Genomic DNA, 15730 nt, shown 5'->3' on the forward strand with positions numbered 1-15730 from the left:
GGACTACTGAGAATAGCAAAATATTTACAATTGATCATCCCACAACATTGCAATTACTTTGTACACAGTACATTTCGCTTTGCTTCAGTTCATGGAGGACTTTCCAGGTTTTTCTGAGAGCATCCTGTTCATCATTTCTCACAGAACAATAATGTTCCATCATAATTACATACCGCTATATTCAGCCGATCCCCAATTGATAAGCATTCCCTAAATTTCCTTTCCTCCCCTGAGGAGAGTGCTAGTATAAATATTTTTGTACATATAGTCCTTTTACTCTAAATAAAAATCTCTTTTGGGATTAGTGATATTGTTAGGTCAAAGGATATGAATGAATTTGTAGCCCTTTGGGCATAGATCATATTTTTTGATCATTTATAAATTGGAGCATAGCTCTTATTTGTTTCTTTCTAAATTTGATTCAGTTCCCTCTGTATTTGAGAAACAAGGCCTTGTCAAAGAAACTTAGTTCAAAATTCTTTGTACAATTACTATTGCTATATTTTCCCCATTTTTTTCTTCTCTTTCTCCTTTCACCCTGTTCCTCCTCAAAAATTATTTGCTATTGACCACTTCCTCCCCCAATATGCCCTCTTTTTTCACCCTCTCTCTTTCCCATATGCCATTACCCCCCCACTTTCCTGGAGGGCAAGATAGATCTCTAACAAGATATTTCACATTGTCTTTTTTTTTTCATTCTTTTAATTTTGTTTTATTGTTCCTTGATTTGTTATAAAGCCATTAATTTAGTTTTCCTCAATTCTAAATGCGCATGACACTAGTCCATGACCTCCAACTTTTGGGATCCTTTTCCCAACTTCAACAAGAGCACAGACCAGGATAGTAGTAAACACACCTCTCCCTTGATCATACCAACTTGCAAGAAGACTCCAAGAAAAATATGAATTGGTCTCAGAGAATAGAAAAGCTCAAAAAAGACTTTGAAAATCAAGTAAGAGAGGTAGAGGGGGAAATGGGAAGAGCATTGAGAGTGATTGAAAAAAAATCATGATAAACAAGTCAACAGTTTGGTAAAGGAGAGGTTTTTGGAGTCCGGGAACACTAGGCACTGCTGTGCTCACACCTTTGGTCCTGGACAAAAAGGAAATTTATAGTATATGTTTAAGATTGACATCAGCAATATAACAGCTCAAAAGAAGTATTGGAACAAGAGTTAAGATACAAATAATAATTTGCAAGCTTGAACCCATTTCCTAGTCAAGAGGCAAAGTTTTATTGTAATTGTAATGCCATTACAAGCGTGCTAAGTTCCAAAAGAAATTAGCAAAGAAACAGGAGTGAGGAAGCACATTTTTCCAGCTTTCTATCATTGACGTGCTAATTCTATGGCCCATAGATAGGCCCAGGTAGTAGTCACTGGAATTTGGTTCTCACTGACCAGATTATCAGTCAGCAATGAATTGAGGAGTGTTCTATTCAGAATCAGATTCTTAGATTCTTAAATTGGGAGTGTAGGAAGTTCCTGAAGCAGACTACAAAACTAGAAGATTTAGGATTACTGACTTATTATTAGAACAGAAGCCTCCTTAAATCAGAGGACCACAAAAATCATTGTTGTCTCCCCTAGAAACTATATTCATCCCTCTGATTTGTTACTAATCACAAGCACTCTTTTCTGCACTGGTACTATGAGAAGAGTCACCATTCTACTGTGGCTACAAGCTCTGCTGTATAAAAAATACTATGTTATTTATACTATTTTATTTATTATCATAGTATAGATTATTTGGATCTCTTGCTTCTTGGTACTTTTAGATATCTCTCATTAGAAGTATTTGTAAATAATTTAACCTTTTTTATTTTCTATGATTCTTAAAATGGCAGTGACCATTACTTATGCTAGTTTTATGAATGTTTTTTACTGACTTGTAAATATTGTGGAAATTCTACAATAGTAGGGAAATTGTCTAGGGCAGTTAGAGAAATCTGGCACCTCAGGCAAACCAATTATTCTCTCTTTAGCTAATTCCATTTTGAGAATGCCACTAGGAAGCTTCTAAGTCTTCCCTATCCCAGACCTTAGTCAATAAAGGCCTCCTTTTTTATTTCTTTCTTTTCTAAATTAAGAGGCAAATATTTTATTGCTGCTAAGAGTGGACCAAATCCATAAGATTTTTGTTTGTTTGTTTGTTTGTTTGTTTTACCAATGAAAAAGGTTTTTAGCAATTAATGAGGGACCTAAGACAACATTAAAGTGGAAAAAGCCATTAAGGCATGGCAAGTGGGGATTACTGGTGGACTAACCCTAAAAGGAGTTAGCCATAACCAGGATAAAGTTGCTGTTTATCTGCAATCTGCCACTGATTGTCAAGTTAACCCCAAAAAGGAGTTAGCATCTTTTCTTTTATCTTTCATGTAAGAGATATTTTGAATATTTCAGAAAGGACAATGGAGATGAGGGAAAATGGGGAATCAAGTTATCTGAGGCTAATTATTTCTGATTAAAGTATTCCGTTTAGCAAACTTCATTCCAAGGATTAAATCTATTTAGTAAACACTGGCACTCCCTAGCTTGAATGACTCAGATTCACAAAACTTGACCTTTGCTAGTGGGAAGCTTGTAAAAATTGTAACTGTTTTTTGGTAACTTCTAGGTTACAATTTATTTTCTTCTAGGCTACTTGTACAATTTCTTCTCTCTATCAGTTGGACAGAGTGTTTTTGACTAGTTCTCTTTTCAAGGTTCTATCATTGAACAATTAATGCAAGAATATGGGATTTCTAATGTTATTAATTGAGTAACTTTCATTTCTGAGAGTTCCCCACTAACATCCAACTAGGTGACAACAATTAGCTTTTACATAAATTGCTGAGAAGGCATCAAAAGGACAGAAATTTTATATCTATATCTATATCTGAGAGTATACTATCCCCTCAGCACACATACAGTTCCTGGTGATAGTGGACCAAATTTAATGTATAAATGTATATGTAGTTAATGTGGAGATGAATTATATCATGTGACTCATTCATATGAATTATTTTCTCTCTTTGAAGAATATCCAGTAAATTTACTTTATATGTGGTATTAGCAAGGAGAAACTGCTTCCTTGATCAGTTAGGCTGGCTCCTTCCAGGTTGAGGTGCTTCAGCTGACCAGTCTATTGATTGCTTACACTTGGTCACTTAGCTAATATATTCTGCTCACTAGATTTTTCCACTGTTGCTACCATCTTAGACTGATTATGGAAAGTTTCTTTGTTGACTTTGATGTATCTTCTCATATTACCTATAACCTAGATAACCTTTACTCTGAATACGTATTCAACAAAGAACAAGAGAGAAAAAATACACACATATCCCGCCCCACTCCATGACCCACCATGAACACATACTCACATGTAGAAGTGTTATGTATTTAGAGCTACATGGATACAGATTGCTACTTCCCTCTTCCAATCCAGCAATTCACAGCAGGCTCCTTCACTCAAAAGCTGGCAGGTAAGACCAAGTAAGATTGTCTGATGAAACTTTTCATATGAGGTAAATGGATGTTCAAAAAGGATGAATACTTTTGGTGTGAGGGCTTGCCAAACTCCTTTCAGGGTTGTTCATCAACTTTGTTGTTCACCTGGCATTTAACTCTCACCTATGGCTTCAAGAAGCTGTAGCATATACAGCAGCTACATCCCAGTAAATCATTTTGGAAGATGGGCTAAACCAGATTGAGAGGGATTAATCAGCATCCACAATCATTAGTGAGGGAAGGGGATGACTATTCTAAAAATTACTTTCCCAGTGAAATGGGTATTTGAGATTCATTTGTTTCAATGGCCTTGAAGACAATTGAAACAGGAATTGTTGAGCACTTAGGGCATGATTATACATCGAAGACATGTTTATACACAAGTTATCACCCTACAATGTCATTGGTTATATTTAAAAATGAAAAGCAATCACATGTATATTCAATTTCAGCCCAGCCTTTTCAGGATTTTCCTGATGGAAAGAATACTCATTAAACTTAGATGTTTTAAAATAAACCAGGCTGGAAATATTGCACATGATTTAGTGGGGAGAAGATACTCTTTGAAAACTTAATAGATGTGATGATTATGCACCAAAATTTGCGTCTTCTTCAGGAAAAGTGGGTTCCTTGATCAGAAATAATTATTCAAGGGGTCTAAAAAGAAGAAAGATATGTTTTGTGAAAGTTTTGGTAGTTGTTGACATAGTAGCACACTTGATTGATATTGAAATACTGTAAGCTCTCTAGTTATCAAATGTAGTAAAAATAGACTTCTGTCCTAAGACTGAGGAAGGGGACAAATATAATTGATTAATCTGTCAATCAGAATGTGTTGGTAACTACATGGGATAATATTATGCTAGTCTTTTGGAGTTATCACTGGAGTTGACAAGAGGTCAATTGGGCAAAAGTAGTTACTTCATCCTTTGTTATGGGGGTTATATGGTCCCAAAGCCTATTTTCATCCTTCATTTTATAGAGAATCAATGGCATTAATGTGATTTCTTGACTTGCTCCTTGATTGGATTTAAGTGATACAGATTTGTACAGAGTTATCAGCCTTACTCTCTCTTCCAAAGTTACTAAAATCCAGTGGCTAGATAAAAGTTAGGATTACTGATGATGGTCCAGGAGTCAATGGATGCCCTTGGTATTTTTGATGTCTGACCAAGCTCTAAGTGCTCCACAACACCTACTTCAGTTGCTTTCCTGTCCATTAAAACAAATTATCATCTACCCATTCTGCTGATGAAGTGTTCACATGCTTGGGGTAGATATTCTCCTAAATTACCAATGATTTTGAGACCTCTCAGTTACTTTGGTTTAGCCCATCTGCTAAGATGATTTACTAGGGTGTAACTGCTGAACATGCTACAGTTTCTTAGAGCCGTAGATGAAAGTTAGGGGAAAGGTAAACAACTAAGGTATATGAACAATTTGAAAAAGGGCTTGGCAAACACTCACATCAGAGATACTTGTTCTCTCGGAACATCCTATGTATCCCATTATCCACAAAGCCCACCAAAATAGAGCATCATGGTGCAGATTGGCAATGTATTCATCCCTTGATTTCTGCTCTTTTTTTTAAAAATAAGAATATTATCATAATCATTCAGTTTACCTGGTAGCATTTAAATAACTTTATTTTATTTTATTTATTTATTTGCTGAGGCAATTGGGGTAAAGTGACTTGCCCAGAATCACACAGCTAGGAAGTATTAAGTATCTGAGACCAGATTTTAACTCAGGTCTTCCTGACTTCAGGGCTGGTGCTCTATCCACTGTACCACCTAACTACTCATTTAAGTAACTCTTACACAAATAACAGTTTATGGAGAGAAGAACAAGAAAAAAATTCATGTGTCCTTGGTCCATTCCTGCATTGGTATATCTCAAATGGGAGAACTTTCCATTTCTAGTTCTTATTTCCACTGCCATTTCCACACAAATACTGCCCAGCAATCAATGTAGAATATGTGTGTGCATAATATATATATATATATGTGTGTATGTATATCTATATGTATATATATGTATGTATATCTATATGTATACATAGTATATCTATATGTATACATACACACACATATATGTATATATGTGTGTGTGTGCACATATTTAATATATTTTTGTATATATGTATGTATATATCTTATCTGGCTCATCCCTGTCACATGCCAGGAATATATCATTTAACTCAGTTCACTGAGATGACTTGCCAGGACTCACACCCATCAAGGTATTTATTGCTCATTATCTGTTCAATGGTAGATGAAATTCAGGTTCATTTTCTGCCTTGTAATCAGTGGAACCATCATTAAATCAGATAAGATAACATTTTCCAGACATAAGTTCTCATACATAGGTGAAGTCCCATTGGGAAGTTTATTTAGCAGAATATTTAAAAAATACTCAGCTAAGATGTTGTAACATTTAGCTTTATATAGACACGACTCCCATTTCCTTCTGGAAAAACTTTTATAGGATTTGATGATGATGCAGGGTTATCTGCCAAGTTAGAACATATTGAGTTCCATATAAGTTGACTTTTCAGGAAGTTTCATGAAGAGATACATGGTTTTTCTGCTTAGACCAATCAAGTCCTAAGAAAAGATTTTATTTTTAAGAGAAAAACAACTTATCACAGGTAATAGAGGGAAGGGGGAGTCCTTGCAAAGACTGATACTTTTAACACTTGATTACTCAGCTGAAATCCCAGGGCTGAGTGCACAATTCAGACCTGGGATCAGAGAAATGAAGCTATTTGTTTTGCCTCTGATTCTGCTCTTTGACTTAATTCCATATAATGGATCTGTTAACTAGATGCTTATCTTAGTATTCAGTCTCATGTGTATCAGTCTATTTTGAAAACTAGAAGTCTTTGTGTGAATATTTCTGGCAAAAATCTGGTATGTCTATGGACAGGCCTTTGATTATTTCTCTATGCAAAAAAATTACTCATTGGTTTCTGCATGGATTTCCTAATCATGACTCAATCTAGTACCCTTTGATCTCAGAGTAGTTGTAGGAGAGAGCCAAACTGTACTGCTTTATCTACTCAGCTAACTTTAAAGGCTATTAAAAGCATAATTAAACTACACAAAAATAATAAAATTTTTGAGAGTAGACATTGTTATTTGTTTAGAATTCTCTGGAACCTAGCATACATAGTGCCTAGCATATTATAACGATTTCATATGTGTTTGTAGATTCAGTGATACATATTCATTCTAATGACTCATCAAAATCATGCATTCATTCATGGAAAACATTTACTTATTTAATCTGCCATTAAAACTCACAAAATATAAAAGACAGTACAGTATTCTCAAATGTCTGTGAATCCTTTAATTATGATGTTTATTAATATATAGTTTGATAAACAATAACATGATAACAAATTATTATTTGTGGGAAAATAAAAATTGTTCTAACAAGCCTCTTCAAGTAGCTTCAGAAAATCTCTACTATATGCTATTTGTACTTTGTTGCATCTACAGTGACCTCCCTAATACAGGAACACTAAAGTTTTATATTTAATGATACTCTCTGAAAAAAAAAAAGAAAAGAAAAAAAAAAGAAATCACAATGCAGTTCCAAACTTCAGATAAAATATCGAATGTCTTAATTTTTTGGTTCACAAGAAAGTGCAGTGTTACATTGTTAGTTACCGGTGATGATTTCTTCAACATTTGTCATTTATCACAAAAATGTGGATGGAGTTTTGTTTCAGTACGTTCTATTAGCAAAATTTCTTCTGTACAGAGCTCTGGTCTGAGAGAAGGAAAAAAAAAGAGAGAAATAGAAAGAAGATACAAAGATGGAATCACTGTTTACAAAACAGAAATAACATTTTTTCCCAAATAAAATATGAGTAAATCACTGTTGTAAATAAATCACTTTTCTGTTATCTATGTGACTCTTCCATGAGTTTGACTTTTTGATCATCACAATGAGAAAATAATTTAGTCAGATGATTATGTCTTAGATTTCTGCAAACTAGCTGACTAAATTATTTGTAGATTTATTTCTTTAGTTAGACAAAGAAAACAACATAATTATAACAGTTAGCAAGATAATTCAGGCTCAAATACATATTTTTATGGTGTTTTTTCCCTCAGATCTTTAGACAAATCTGGAACCAGTAATGAGTTATGGGTAATAGATTTGGTGATATTGATTATGTTTTATGAATTGAGTTCACTATCATAAATCAACCATTTATTAAATTATGCAAGGAAGATTTTACTTAGAGGTATTTTGGGGATTATATTTTTCATAAGATTTTTGAATTAGGCCCCCAAGGTTCAGGTTGTAGTTGTAACACCAGCAGAATATATTTTGATTTCTATTAGCAGAAACTCCTTTTCTTAAGTCCATTTCCATCTCCATAAAATCCTTCTTAGAGAGTATTCTTAGAAGTACAAGAAACATTGGGAAGGAATTTGGGTCTTGAGGGATGAGGTCTTTAGTTTTGGCATAGCTTTACATATATGTATATAGCAAGTGCAAACAGTAAATCTGTGACTAATGTAGATAAATGTATTTACATAATAGTTTTTTCTTATTTGGACTACCTCTTGAGAAACAGATAGGTGGAAGAAGTAGAAAAAATAAACAACAAAACTTTTGTAGCCCAACACATAATTCACCTAAATTGCCCTCCCTTACTAGATTCAGTTTTGAGTTCTAAGAATTAGTAGTCATTCTCCTGTCAATATATTTCTGATTTGTCTATCCTTGGTTTGTGAATGTTTGCTTTTTTTTTTTTTTTTTACTGAGTATTGGATCAGTATTGACTATATTCAATAACTACAAATATGCTACTATTTCATTGGTGAATATTCAAATATTGCAGTCTTCTAAATTATAGCTTGTAACCTTCCTGTCAGAGAAGTGCAGTATGGTGGAATGTGCAATGGACAGAAGGGAGGCTAGAGCTCTGAGTTCTAATCACTTGTGCTGCTCAATAGCAGGAACATGATGAGCAAATTTATCCATTATACAAAAGCATAAAGATACAGAACATGAAAAGCTTGCTGAATTTTTCATATATTCCAATACTATGAGAAAAGCAAATCTTTCAAAACATATAAAATTTATTTATACATGCAGCAGCAAATTTATTGTAAGCATCAAAGACCAAATACGAAAGTAAACTTCAAAAGTTATTGTCTTACCGTTCAGGAAAATGGAGTGATGTTAACCTGATATGGTGGATTTGATACTGGCAACTACGACATATTGCATAATATGGAATGTATTTCAAAATGATTTGTGAAATTTCTTTAAAATCATTGTAAAATGCAGCAAGAATACGAGTTTCTGAATATGCAGGAAATGTCCTTTTATCACTAAATTAAAACAACAACAACAAAAATTTATTGCATTTCAATATTCAAATCCTTTGAAATAAGATATATATTTTAAATGTGGCAGGAAATTCAATAATTATGACCATTTGATCTATGCAGCATAGTAATATTGTGCATTATATTTAAGATATCTTTTTAGTTTAATACCAAAAAATGGCCACATTTTATAGTATGCTTTTATATTATATACCTTTATATTAACTAGTAGAAATCTTTTGTATTTGATTTAATAAACAAATAAGAATGCAGTTCACTTATCATTTATTTTTATATAAATAAGACTTGAAATTTTATAGAAATGTTTATATTTGTGTTTAAGCAGGAATTAATTGTCATAATTATTTTGTTTTTATTTTATTTAATAAACTCTTTCTTCATAAACTATATAAGGCAAATATCAAATTGGCCCATTTCTAAATCACTTTTAGTTGCTATGTTTAAAAATTGATTATTTGTTTCTGATATTCATTAAAAAAAAACAAACTTTTTGAGTTCTGAATTTTTTCCCTTCTACTCCTTTCTGTTGAGAAGGCAATTAATATGACATCAATTTTTGTACAAATAGGTTATTTCCCCCCTCCCTTCCCCCTTAATCTCTTTGGAATGTAGGCCTTTGGCTAAGTCAAAAGACATGTACAATTTTATCACCCTTTGGGCACAGTTTTATTTGTTCTCCAAATGAACCAATTCATGATTCACATTCACAAATGAACCAATAATATCCGAGTGACCCTTTTTTTTTTGTATTTATCATGTTATGTTAGCAAATTTAGGAGATATGAGGTGGTACCCCAGAGTTATTTAAATTTTGCATTTCTCCAATCAAAAGTGATTTAGCATTTTCCCACTGTGATTATAGATAACATATTTCTTCTGATGAAAACTGTTTCTTCATATCCTTTAACCATGTATCAATTGAAGAAGGCTTTTATTTGTGTAAATTTGACTTAGTTACCTATATATTTTAGAAATATTCAGAAATGATGTCTTGATCAGAGATACTTGATATAAAAATTTCTCCTTATGCTTTTTTTTCCCATTCATTTTAATCTCAATTGCTTTGGTTTTATTTGTGTAATTTTTTTTTCAGTTTAACAGACTCAAAATTTTTACTTCCCAACACCCCTCTATTTCTTGTTGGCTATAAATTCTCTTATCATAAATCTGACAAGTAATTTTTGCTCTCCTAATTTGCCTATGATATCACTTTTTTTTTTTTTTAGTATATCTTTTGAGTTGGTGATCTCTATCTAATTTCTGAAAATCTACTTTCTAATTTTCCCAGTGATGTTGGTCAAATAATGAGTTCTCATCCCTAAAAGGTATATCTTTGGGTTCATCAAACATTTGTTTTCTATGGTCATTTGCTATGGTGCATTGTGTCCCTAATCTATTCCATGGATCTACCACCATATTTACTGTGCAGCACCAAATTGTTCTGATGATCACTGGTATGTAATGTAGTTTGAAATCTAGTATTATATTCTTTCATTGATTCCCTTAATATTTTTAATTTGTTTATTTTTCTAGCTCTATAAAATGATTTTTGGTTGATTGGTATGATCCTGAATAAATAAAGTAATTTAGATAGAATTATAATTTTTTCATATTGGTTGAGCCTACCCATAAGCAATTAATATTTCTTCAGTTGTATATATCTGTATTTGTGTGAAAAGTGCTTTGTAATTGTGCTCATATAGTTTCTGCGTTCACTTTGGCAGATAGATTCCCAAGCATTTTATATGCTTTGCACTTATTTTAAATGGAATTTCTCCTTCTAATGATTCATATTGATCTTTGCTGGCACTATATAGAAATGATGCTAATATTTGTGGGTTTGTTTTATATTTGCAATTTTGTAAAAATAATTGTGTTAACTAGGTTTTTAGTTGATTTTATAGCTATATCATCATATCACTTGCAATGAATTAAATTTTGTTTTCTTATTTCTTGTTCTTATTTCAATTTCATTTTCTTGTCTTATTACTATAGCTATTATGTCTAAAAAATATTGAACAATAGTAGTAATAATGGACATCTATGTCTCATCCCTGATCTTATTGAGAAGGTTTCAAGTTTATTCCTATTACAAATAATTCTTATATTTTTGGTTTAGATATATACAGAAATTATAATTTTTAAAAATCCATTAACTACTATATTTTCTAGTAGTGTGTGTTTATGTGTGTGTGCGCACATGTGTGTGTGTGTGTGTGTGTGTGTGTGTGTGTGTGTGTGTGTGTGTGTGTGTGTGTTTTGGAGAGGCAATTGGGATTAAGTGACTTCTGAGGGTCACACGGCTAGTGAAGTATTAAATGTCTGAGGCCAAATTTGAATTCAGGTCCTCCTGATTTCAGAGAGCCAATGCTCTCTCTATTACATCATCTAGCTGCCCCTATAATATATTGAAAAGGAATGAATGTTACATTGTACCAAATCCTTTTCTGCCTCTATTGATATAATCATTAGCTTTACTATTTTTTTATTGATATGATCAATAATTTTGATAAATTCCTAATATATAACCAGTCCCATTTCTATGTTGCTGTAATCTTCTTGTTGGTGTGCTTTTTAAAGTTTAATCAATATTCATTAGAAAAATTGGTCACTTAGGGGCAGCTAGGTGGCACAGTGGATAGAGCACCAGCCCTGATGTCAGAAGGACCTGAATTCAAATTCAAATGTCTGGGACACTTAACACTTCCTAGTTCTGTGATCCTGGGCAAGTCACTTAACCCTGATTGCCTCAGCAAAGAAGAAAAAAAAAAGGTCTACTGTTTTCTTTGTGTTTGCTCCTACTATTTTGAACCAAACCATATTTATATCATAAAAGCAATTTTCTAGGATTCCTTTATCTATTTTTTTCTGAATACTTTATATGGATTAGAATTAATTGAGCTTAAAATGTTTGTTATAATTCCCTTTTAAATCCATCTAGTTGGGACTAATTCTGTTCTATACCATCCTCAAGTCCTTTATGCAAAGATCTGTGCTATTAGATTATGAATTGCCCAGTATCGGAAGATATTGTTATGTCTTGAAATCTTATCCCCTAAATGATCAAAGGATATGAACAGACAATTTTTGGATGGAGAAATTGAAATTATTTCTAGTCATATGAAAAGGTGTTCCACTATTGACAAGAAAAATGAAAATTAAGACAACTTTGAAATACCACTATACACCTCTTAGATTGGCTAAGATGACAGGAAAAGATAAAGACGAATGTTGGAGGGGATATGGGAAAATTGGGATGCTGATGTATTGTTGTTGAAGTTGTGAAGAATGTGAACATTCTGGAAAGCGATTTGTAACTATACTCAAAAAGTTATTGAACTGTGCATACTCTTTGATCAAAAATGTTTGTGGCAGCCCTCTTTGTAGTGGCCAGAAACTGGGAATTGAATGGATGCCCATTAATTGGAGAATGGTTGAATAAATTGTGATATATAAATGTTATGGAATATCATTGTTCTAGAAGAAATGACCAGCAGGATGAATATAGAGAGGCCTGGAGAGACTTACATGAAATGATACTAAGTGAAATGAGCAGAACCAGGAGATCTTTATACACTTCAACAACAATTCTGTATGAGGATGTATTCTGATGGACTTGGCTGTCTTCAACAATGACAGGATCCAGATTAGTAATGAACTATCTACACTCAGAGAAAACACACTGGGAAATGAGTATGGATCACAACATAGCATTTCCACTCTTTCTGTTATTGTTTGCTTGAATTTTTGTTTTTTCTTTTTAGGTTATATTTATTTATTGGCTTCTTTCTAAAGCCAATTTTTCTTGTGCAGCAAGATAACTGCATAAATATGTATACATATACTGTATTTAACATATAATTTAACATATTTAACATGTATGGGACTACCTGCCATCTAGGGGGAGGGAATGGAGGGAAGGAGGGGAAAAATTGAAACAGAAGTTTTTGCAAGGGTCAATGTTGAAAAATTACCCATGCATAAGAAAAGAAATCTCATCCCCAAGGAAACCATCATCAGAGGGATTCCCTAGCAATAGGGAAAATAAGGCAATGGGGAAAGACAAATTACAAAACATCTGAGGAAAAAGACAATTCAAAGACTTTGAGATCAATCAGTTGGAAAGCCAATAACAATAAAAGGAAATATGACATCCAGATATAATAGACAAGTTCAGCATTGCATGAATAAATGTAAAACAAAGGAATATGATTCAATATGTGATAAAGCAGAGGACCTTGTGGATTACAAAGGGAGCACAAATATTCAGATGGTTCAAGAGAGACTACTCTTCTGAAAAGAAAATTTAGGCCTTCATGGTAGAAATTATTAACAGAATAGAAAAATTTGAATCTGTGGTGGCAAGTCTCATCAAGGAAACAAAAGATATGAAAACTGATTAGGAATGGAACTGATTCAGAACTGAAGGACAATTTAAAGAAGAACAGAAAAAAGAATAGGAAAAATGGGCAATGGGAAGATGAATTCAGTGTAGAATATTAACTTTGAAGTTACAATAAAATAGTTTCATGGAATCTGGTAGATATTCATAAACAAATAGCTAGAGCTAAGGAGAAAGATTGGCAATAAATCTATAAATGTAAGGGCCATGTATATAATCAGCTGCCATCTGTATAGAGGTAACAATTGAAATAGTGAGAGTATAAAAGATCTATAAGAAAGAAATTGCAGAGAGAAGATATGTCAAAGACAAACTTTTGGGGGAAGAACACATTCAAGGAGTAAGAAAAGGGTGAATATTCAGTCAAGAAGAAAAAGCAATATTTTGTAAAAGAGGAAAAGAATATCCATATGAAAGTTATCTAAAAATGAAATAGTGGTTGATATAGGATTAAGAACCTGAATTATCATTTGAACTTGATCTCCTCTTAAATGATCTTAGCCTCATTACTTTGTCTCTCTGAGAAGTTTCCTCATTTGTAAACTGAAAGAGTTGAAGCAGATATTCTCAAATCTTTCTCCAGCTCTAAAATTATATTAATGCAAATTTTCATTAATTTAAAATTGCCTAACAAGTGGGGTCTCCTGAAAGACAAAAATATTACTGTTAGTGAAAAACATAACCCAGTTATAACATAACTTACTGTTTAATTTTTGATGCTTCTACAATCCCATATTTATCTTTTAACTTAATTTCAAAAATACCTTGCTTCTGAATTTCATTCACAGTGCCAATATCAAGAGCATAATGATATACTATAAAATAAAAACATAAATTTTGAATTACATTATGTTTTTTATTCTTTTTTATCAATATGTATTTATAATTTTAAATGCCTTTTAATTTAAATTCACAAACTTTTCTCCTATATTTCTCCTCCTGTCTTCCCTTGAAACAAATAAAGAAAATATAATCAACAGATGTAGTGACCATATTTAATAGTAAAAACAACATTCTCAACTCCTACTCTTCCATCCTCTGATGCAGCAAGGAAGGGAATTGTATCCTCACCTCTATTCTAAAAATAAAATTAGTCTTTACAATTGCAGTGTTAAGTTTTTTCTTCTTTTTTCATTTATCTTATTTTTGTATCATAGGTAACATCACTATGTGCTCTCAGTGAAGCTTCCCTTAATTAAAAAAAAAATTAAAAGCAATTTTCCAAACCAGGAAACCAAATACACATACATTCTTTCTGATATCACATACAATATTGCACATCCATAAAACCCCTTCTCTGTAATAAAAAATAAGCTACTGCATTTCCTTAGCTCTTCTCATAGATCAAAAATTAGTTATAATTAATTGTTAAGCAGTGAGGTTTTTTTTTTTAACTGAATTTGTTCTGCATATATTTCCAAATGCATTGTGTATATTGTTTTTCTAATTTTACTTCAGCCTGCATTGATTCATATGTTTTCCAGTGTTTCTCTGAATTCTTGAATTGTCTTGATGTTATTCTCTCTGCCAATGAGATACATACTCTGGAAATGGAATTTTCTGGTCAGGATGGAAATTGGTTTGTCTGACTAAGGGAGAACTAAGGTTAAAAGATTTTTGCACTAGAGGAGAATTTTTATGAGAGAATCTAAATGTGGTTGTGTGGTGGTGAGGTAGTATGCCCTATTTGTGGTTTAAAGAATATAAGAGAACTACCTTCTTAATGGGACACTGATGTTGCTATGACCTCAAACTTGCAAGAGTACAAATCAGTCACTTGCAAGTGAGAAAGTCTCACTGAGAGTCAGACAGTGAGTTAAGCTTATATGCTGGTAATAGATTAGGCTTGAGGTAGGTCAAAATCAATTCTACTAGCCAGCAGAGAGTCTGAGACCAGTGGAAGAAGTACATATGTGTTGCTAGATATTGCTGAATTTTTCCATTTAGGAAAACAAATGCCAGAGGATAATTTTGCCTATTCGTATTCTCTCTTCTCTTTAAAGTTTTTATTTAAATTTATGGTCTATTAGAATTGAAATCCTTGATATTAAATTAAATTAAATATCAATTATGTCACATTCAGACTTGTATGCTTTTCCTTATTAGTTCTGAAATTAAAAAAGGAGAAAATGAATGGCTTGCTCATTTTTCTTTCTGTGTGTTGCTGGATCTCCCTCTCTCTTTCCCTCTGTCTCTCTTCCTCTCCCTCTTTCTTCTCTCTCTCTCTTCTCTGTCGATCTGTCTCTTAATTTATCATGGTTCAGTATGAGTGATCTGATCCTACAAGGAGATGTTATGGTCCAGAACTTGAAACAAGGTACTAAGTGGAATTGAGGAGACAGTGATTAAATCTAATTTAGCATTGATTTAATCCTATAACAAATAGTGGTTTCCTAGTGATATAATGATTGGTGTATACTCAGTGTGGGGCAAATAAATTAGAAGTTCTCAGGGCCAGAAAAGACA

At 32.7% G+C, this 15730-nt stretch overlaps 1 protein-coding gene across 1 annotated transcript in view; it reads right to left on the reverse strand.

Moving 5' to 3' along the window:
- Window positions 1-7185: 7185 nt before the first annotated feature.
- Window positions 7186-15730, reverse strand: part of LOC141559459 (lipase member I-like) — a 43063-nt gene continuing 34518 nt past the window's right edge. Inside the window, exons 8-10 of the mRNA XM_074297328.1 lie at window positions 13968-14079; window positions 8671-8844; window positions 7186-7264 (exon numbers count right to left, since the gene is read on the reverse strand). Of these exons, the coding sequence (XP_074153429.1) occupies window positions 7186-7264; window positions 8671-8844; window positions 13968-14079 (365 nt within the window). The remainder of the gene's footprint in view (window positions 7265-8670; window positions 8845-13967; window positions 14080-15730) is intronic.

Source organism: Sminthopsis crassicaudata, chromosome 3 (genome assembly GCF_048593235.1).
Source record: "Sminthopsis crassicaudata isolate SCR6 chromosome 3, ASM4859323v1, whole genome shotgun sequence".
NCBI lineage: Eukaryota > Metazoa > Chordata > Mammalia > Dasyuromorphia > Dasyuridae > Sminthopsis > Sminthopsis crassicaudata.